The sequence below is a fragment of the Scardinius erythrophthalmus genome (assembly GCF_964197995.2).
Source record: "Scardinius erythrophthalmus genome assembly, chromosome: 15".
NCBI lineage: Eukaryota > Metazoa > Chordata > Actinopteri > Cypriniformes > Leuciscidae > Scardinius > Scardinius erythrophthalmus.
In genome coordinates this window covers 27,578,980-27,586,829 of record NC_138235.1, presented here as the reverse complement: position 1 = coordinate 27,586,829, position 7,850 = coordinate 27,578,980, and the positions used below count along the sequence as shown (strand labels likewise).

The 7,850-nt window shown below is 36.8% G+C and overlaps 1 protein-coding gene across 1 annotated transcript; it reads left to right on the top strand.

Annotated features, from left to right (window-relative positions):
* The first annotated feature begins 486 nt into the window (after positions 1-486).
* On the top strand, positions 487-7,407 carry troap (trophinin associated protein). The gene is made up of 16 exons (XM_081386969.1): positions 487-689; positions 894-968; positions 1,726-1,945; positions 2,350-2,869; positions 3,004-3,134; positions 3,324-3,372; positions 3,549-3,688; positions 3,801-3,864; positions 4,848-4,978; positions 5,068-5,128; positions 5,733-5,800; positions 5,879-5,977; positions 6,069-6,176; positions 6,273-6,582; positions 6,756-6,931; positions 7,031-7,407. Exons 2-16 carry the CDS (start codon positions 913-915, stop codon positions 7,103-7,105), a joined length of 2,208 nt encoding a protein of 735 aa, XP_081243095.1. The 5' UTR covers positions 487-689; positions 894-912; the 3' UTR covers positions 7,106-7,407.
* The last annotated feature ends 443 nt before the right edge of the window (positions 7,408-7,850 follow it).

Below are 7,850 nucleotides of genomic sequence, written 5' to 3'. Positions count from 1 at the left end.
TCTTGAGTTAATTGTGTGGATTTTAGGATTAAGTTATCCTTTAACCTTTTTCTTGTATGTTGAAGTTTATTTTGAACAATTAATGTTGATCATACAGTTCCTCTCAGGGTTTATTTTGTATCTAATATCATTTTGATAGAGCAACAGTAGTGTTAGGAGTAAACATTCAGGACCACTTAAAAACCAAGTCAAATTTCAACCCATTTAATATTTATAATTGGACGTTGTCTTTTGGTTTTTGAAACGGCTTGAGCAGTTTTTTCCAAATGACCTCTATTAAAAAATATTTTTAAAAAATTGTTTGCACTTTTCTTTATAAGCCTATTTTCATCTACAAGTCTCTCACGCGCTTAGTGGGTCAACTCAGCATTTACCCGCTTCTTTGTCTATATTACTATTGTGTGCCAGACGTTAAAAATAATGAACCCCTGCAAATTGAATAAACGGGAGTCACGTGATTTAAAGCCGCATCTCTGTTGCCATAGTGGTGTCAATGGCGGTCAGCCATTGGCTGATGGCACGTCTCCGTCAGCCAGTCAAAATGCGCGCTTTTTACAAACTACTCCGGAAGTCAACACGCGACTGAGCGTTTTCCCTGTGCTAGTGAAGAGTGGCTTGATGTGGGAAGTCCCGTAGCTTGAAAACAACATAAAAGAAGCTGCAGTTTTAATATATAAGCTAATTTCCTGGTACGTAAGTTATGTGTGTGTTGGTAAAATTATATGCCTATCGATTTATTCACATGAATACATAACAACTAAGTTAGTTGCACAGTACTTTGCTGTTTTCTGATGTTGTACATTGCTATAGTGTTATTTATGATTGAGCGAACACTTCTTCGTTAAGGAAAAAAATAATTCTTATTATTAATCTCAAGATCCGTCTTGTTACAGGCACTGAATCCCTGTCGAGATGGCGTCCTCTAACCCTCTGCGACCCCAGAACAGAAGTCAGCAGGATCAGCCAGGGTGAGTGAGCTGATCGTTCACAGTAACGCTATATTTATATCAGCTTTCTCCCCCTCAAGAACCAGTGCATTTAAATGTCACAATATCGATTCCTTAATTGATTATTTGACGGAACATTTCAGAATAACATACATTTTTAATGCTAATTTTTGTTATTGTCAATTTTTTTAAATTGTTGAACAGTTTTAAATGTATGTCTTTAATCCATTTAGCAAGTAATTCTGTAATTAAATGGGTGGATATTTCTACACTTGTCAAGAAATGTCCATGGCAAGCAGTGTTATTTTAGTATCTGTGAGATACCATACCATTATAGTTTTTATTTATCTTCTGAATTTTTATTTTTATATTATGTTTTCACTTCAATCTTAGTTAAAGTTTTAGTAATTTTGTTGTTTTATGTCTATTCTTTAAATTTATTACATTTTATTTCAATTTTATTTATTTTAGTTCGTAAAGTTAAACTAAATGCGAAAAATAATAAATCATATTTGAACTATTTTGCATTGTAACTATTTTCAGGACAATTAAGCCTTCAATTCTCATTACTATAATGGTTCTTGTACTGTCTTCATCATTATTTTATTTAATGATGATTCAATATTAATTTTTCTGGAATTATTTTTGTAAATTCAAACCAATAATAATCAATTAAATTATTGAAAAATACATTAAATTGTCTAAACTGAATAAACTGTTTTATTTTACAGAGATGCTGTTTTATTAATATCTGATCCATTATATTCAATGCAATTAGGACCTTGATGAATCAGGATTTGAAGACTAAGCTCAGTGCTTCCTCCTTTAAAAGAGGATCTGAGAATCTGGACCCCAATGCTTCTGCTGAAACTGGAAAAGGAGTCAATAAACTGAAAGCTGTCAGCAGGCTTCCAGTCCTCGCCAAATCTATGCAACCAGCCCTAAGTGAGCTCTCCCAAAATCCCAGTCTCAACAGATGGGAACAGAGGCCTCTTACGGTAAGGACAAGCGTTTCTGATCATTACACAAATCTGAAATGAATCACATGTCTACCAAGCAATTTTAAAGGAATAATTTACCTAAAAAATCGGACCACATAAGGATTATTTATGTACTATTATAGTATTTTATTACAATTTATATACAGTATATATATATATATATATATATATATATATATATATATACACACACACACATATACTTTAGTTTTAGTAATTTTAGTACTTATACTTATTACAGTTGAAAGTTTTGTTTATATTTTTCTAATATAGTATATTTGGTCTTATTGTAGTTTTATTTTAATTACTGAAAACTTTTTTTAATCGTTTTAGTTTATAACAACACTACTACATGCATAATAATTACTTTTTTTTCTTTCTTTCTTTTTTTTTGTCCCTAGGGTAAAGTGCAGAAAAAAAGGACCTGCACCAAACCAATCCCTTTCAACCTGTCCCAGTCACGCTCACGCGGTCAGAGAAACACAGATATTCCTCAAGAAAAAGCGCCTCTGATGCATTCTGCCCGACTAACACCTGTGGCAAAAGTGAGGAACTTAAATCCAAGTGCCAAAACTGAAACTCAGAGCCATACGGCTACTACACCAGGTGTCCTCAGGGCTCCAGCAAACAAGTCACAGCGATTGCAGCCTGGTAGTCATGTAGAATATGTTGCATTAAATAAAAACTCCACTGATGTTCACCCACCTTCACAAGAATCCAGATGCTGCAGTCACACTGATTTAAGTTCACGTTTAGGTAGCATCACTCTTGGACAATCTAAGCTTCCTGAAGACTTAGGTTGGAGTCATTTATGTAAAACTTCACTTAAAGTAGATGTTAATTCTGATAATCAAGCACCAAAGGACAAGTACTGTTTCCAAACTGTCCCTTCAACTACAGAAAGCCATATAAGCTCTAAAGGTGAGTGGCATACTATCAGATCTTTTCTCATTGTGTCAATCAATTCAATGTTCAAATTGTCTTAAGTGTTCATGGTTCTTTGTTTAATTTATTCATTAGTTGTTTATCATTGATGTATGTGCATGTGAGTACAGGATCATCATCAAATCTTCCATCAGCTGTACGCAATGTCCTTCCATGTGAGGGATGGAGTTCTGTTGGAGCACAATGCATGATGATGCGTTTATCTACCTGCCCCCCTGGACTGGGAACCTCCAATCATGTGGTTAGAAATTGTAGAAAAGCCCTATAATGAAACCAAATTGTTTGCTGACCCTTCATTATGATCATGCCAGTTGTCTTTTCAGTCTAGTATGATGATGTAATGTTACATCTTTTGCTCCAGATAGCATTATGTTGATCTGTATGTTTCTGGATAGTTGGTACTCAGTTTTTTTTTGTTTTGTTTTTTAAGCCTCAAAGAGTTGTGAAGAAGAGTCATCATAGTGTTGATGGCACCGCAGGTTAGTTCATCTTTAAAAACTTTTTCCCCCCGGTTTCACAGACCAGGCTTAAGCCTAGTCCCAGACTAAAATGCAAGGACTAATTCTGACTTAATCTAAACCCTGTCTGTGAAACCAGGCCCTACTTTTCTCACTGTCCATAGAGGGTGAGCTTTTTATTTTCCTTTCATTTCAAGACAAAGCTGGGCCGTTTTCCCCTGACCCATCGGCACTACGTAGTATTCTACAGAGTGATGGAATGAGACTGGAGGAGCCTGTTGGAGCAACACCCAGAGTATCAGTCTGTCCCACTGGCAGAGGAACTTCTATTTATTCAGTGAGTCCAGTCCAGTGAAATGTCATTTACACAGTGATTATGATATTTTACTTCTAAATGGTCCATTTAGGCACAATATGTTGTGAAATAGACATGACCATGTCCACTTTAGGCTCAAAGAGTACCTGTCAAAAAGACTCAAAAAGAAGCTCCAGCGGAGGCCAAAAGCACTACAGGTATGTATTTTTGTTCATCATAGTGATTTTAGAAGGATTATTTATTCTTATACACTAGCATTCAAAATGTTGGCCTCTGTATTTTTATAAATGTTTTTGAAAAGTCTCATGCTCATCAAGGCTGCAGTTATTTGATCGAATACAGTAAAACAGTAATGTTATGAAATGTTACTAATAAATTAATTGTAATATGTAATTTATTCCTGTAATGGCAAAGCTTTATTGATATTCATTCTTTACTTTTCAAAATATCAGCATTTATGTTGAAATCTTTTGTAACATTATAAATGTCTTTACTGTCACTTTTGATCAATTATTTCATTCCAGAATTAAATTTTCCTACTAATTTACTCACCCCCATGTCATCCAAGATGTTCATCATGTCTTTCTTTCTTTAGTCGAAAAGAAATTAAGGTTTTTGAGGAAAACTTTCCTGGAGTGTTTCAATGCAGCTTCAAAGGGCTCCAACTTCAAAATCGTCTGACATCGTTGTTTTCCTTTTTTTTTTTTTTTTTTGTAAATCCCGTTTGACTTGGCCTTTGCATATTTGCTTTGTAAATAGTGGGTCGATACTGTTTCTCTCTCTCTCTCTCTCTCTCTCTCTCTCTCTCTCTCTCTCTCTCTCTCTCTCTCTCTCTCTCTCTCTCTCTCTCTCTCTCTCTCTCTCTCTCTCTCTCTCTCTCTCTCTCTCTCTCTCTCTCTCTCTCTCTCTCTCTCTCTCTCTCTCTCTCTCTCTCTCTCTCTCTCTCTCTCTCTCTCTCTCTCTCTCTCTCTCTCTCTCTCTCTCTCTCTCTCTCTCTCTAAATATATATATATATAATATATATATATATATATATATATATATATATATGTATGTATATATATGTAAACCCAAATTTTTGTACTGTGTATTCTGTTATAAAAATATTACAGAACTTTGTCAAAATTATGCAGCTCTTTTCATCCAATAAGATTGATTTGGATGTTGTGTGATCCTTTAGGAAGTGCCGTGTCCTTCTCCCCTGACCCTGCAGCCCTGTGCAGTATTCTAAGGAATGAAGGTGTGTGGGCTGCTGGAGCAACACCCAGGGTTTCAACCTGTCCCACTGGCAGAGGAACCTCCATTTATTCTGTGAGTCTGTTTAGACTTTAGAGTGATTCAACTTTCAGTTTTGCACTAAAATTAAGGCATTTTTACTAATGGAACTTTCTTTATCTCAGGCCCAGAGAGTCCCAGTGAAGAAGAATAAACCAGACGCCACAGCGGCAGCAGCATCTCAGTGTAAGTTTCACTAGCTATGCTTCCGTCCACCTTTTTTCGTGCTCATTTTGGGAAATTGCATTAAAAAAGCTGGACGGAAATGCCAAGATGTGTTTAAACTACGATGGAAGCACATTTTCTGAATAAATCCCTCGATGTGCAACAAAAAACTCACGTGACTTTGCCTCAACAGTGGATGTGATTGGATAACTGGACTAACCAGCCGACCAATGTCATTCCACAGCATCTCAAATGTTGGTTTGATCATTCTGAAATGCCTGAGCCAAAATCTGTCATCAAAATGATTTGGATTAATTCTCTCCCAGAAGGGTCTCACGTGATTGCAGCCGATCGTAAGATAACGTGACAGCGTTTATTGTGTTTTGTCTGTGCGCTCTGAGACACAAGTCATTTATGATGTAGGATAAAAGAGCCACGTGTTTTATTTTCTCTTAAACACGTGGAATGGAGACGCTACTTGATTCAGAATTTTTTTTAATGTGATTTGTTCCAATTTTGCGCGTAAGATTCGCAACTTTGGATGGTAACATAGCTAATCTCCAGTGTTCCTTCTCCTTCAACATCATGCTTTCATCTCTGTCACTGTTTTTCTGTTGTGATGCAGGTGCAAATAGAACACCAGTGATGAAATGGACACCGCAGCGGGTTGCAAACACTAAACCACAGTCAATGGTGAGGGTTCTCTTGTCTTGGTTTATATTTTTTGTTTTGAAACTATCCCAGGCTAATGTTTACTGTTTCTGTTTACAGAGGAAGCTCTGTACCGGCCAAAAGATGTCCAGTTTAAGGGGCTCTCCAGGTTTGCGTGGAGCCCACGACCCCAGTACTGGACTCTTGATGTGCCATGAGGTAAAACAAGCCCATGATGCAGAACCTTTGTCGTTTACTTGATCTTCATGATAGAATGGCAGGTTAACACTGGGTGTTTGTTGTGTTGTAGGGGGAGGATGTTGTTCAGAGGTTATTTGAGGACCAAGAGCAGATGGACGATGACCGGATTGACCAAGATGACGTTACTTCGCAACAATTACTGAAAAGTCACCAAACTGTATGATTGCTTTAACTGTAAAATGTCAATTAATGCATCACTGGTCAATTTTTTGATGGTTTAAAAGTAATCTCACATTGTCTTTTCCTCATTCAGGCTGAAGCTCAATCAAGAATGAAGGAAAATTCAGATTCAAATCATTGCCACACTGAGAACAGAGGCAAGAAACCAGCCCAGCCGTTCATACAAGCAGCACACAGAGGGTCGGTCATTGTTTTCTCATCAAGTCAAAGACTTGGACCAGACCGGTCTCAGGACACTCTGAAGACCACTGGAGCAGACGTCCCTTTGCAGCTCTGTGTAGACCGGCCTACATCCCATAATGCACTACCACTGCTATCAGACCAAAGAAATGGATCACAGATCAATCCTAGCTTAGACCTGACTAAACAAAGCCAATCAAAAGGTAACCATGAAACTAAAATCAACCTTTTTGTCTGTTTTCTTCCCCACAGTGGTGTAAATGACCATATCGGTGTAATGTTGTAATTAATGAGCAGACATCCTGAAGACTTTAAGCTTTTTTAGTAGCGTGTACTGCATTAAATGTGTTGGTAATGTGTATCCATCTGTCTGTAGCTCCCACCGTCATACACTCTACCGCTGTATCTGCTCTGCGGCGACGTCATACGCCTCTGGAGGAGATGATTCTGGATGAGGAATGTGCTACGTACACCTCTCGCCTGCTGTCCTGCCCACTGCAGCCCCGCTGTGGCAACCCGGTGGCCACCACACTTCTGTTTAAAGACTATTCTGTGAGTGATTGGTCTGTTCTGAATTGTGCACAGCAAACTAAGCTGGTTGTCAAGTTGAATAGCTGTTGATGCATCTTGTTATTTCTGTCCTCTCTTTAGAGTTTTTTACCCATTGGCCTGTCCTCACCGGTACATTTGAATCCAGTCCCTTCTGGTTCCTCAATCAGAGCATAAAGGCATATGTCCCAAAGCATATTTCTTGAGTAGGTCTGTGTAAAGTTATGTAATACCGTCTGAAACAGTATTTCTAGTTACACTTTTGAAATGGCATGTTGTCATACAGTTAGATCAGCAAAGTCTTGGACCGATACAATGTTTGATGGGATTCACTGTTGACAGCGTGACTGAACACTTTGTATACTGAACACTTTCATAATTTTTACACTGAACTTGTCACTGACTAGAAACACTGTGCTTTCAACTTGTCTCTTGTGTAAAGTGTATAATAAATCTATATATAAACAAAGTTTTACATTACGTTTTTTCGATTTGTTCAATCATTCGTTCTTTTCCTGAATCATACAAGGTTCTACATGCAATCACAAATGATTATATGATTTTTATTTATATGTATTAATATATGCATGCATGCATACATACTGTACATGCATGCATACATAGATGCATACATGCATGCATACGTACATGCATATGAGTGCTTTTTTTGTAATATGCAGCTTTACAACGTTAAAGTATATAAATCCATTAAGGATATTATTTTGTGAAAGTGATCAAAAAAAAAAACATTTTACATTACATTATGTAATTTCTTTTACATGAAATTATTTCAATTATGTAAAGTCTTGGTTTTTAGTCAAGCCACATTTAAATAATCTATTATAAATAAATACTCAAATAAAACAACATTAAGACTATGTAACATTGAGACATGGTAAACTTGATGATAAAAAAACTTTTA

Coding starts and splice junctions, on each gene's coding strand:
- troap (XM_081386969.1), top strand. CDS start 913: ATGGCGTCCTCTAACCCTCTGCGACCCCAGAACAGAAGTCAGCAGGAT. Junction 5,978..6,068: donor GACTCTTGATGTGCCATGAG/GTAAAACAAGCC, acceptor GTTGTGTTGTAG/GGGGAGGATGTTGTTCAGAG. Junction 6,932..7,030: donor TTCTGTTTAAAGACTATTCT/GTGAGTGATTGG, acceptor TCCTCTCTTTAG/AGTTTTTTACCCATTGGCCT.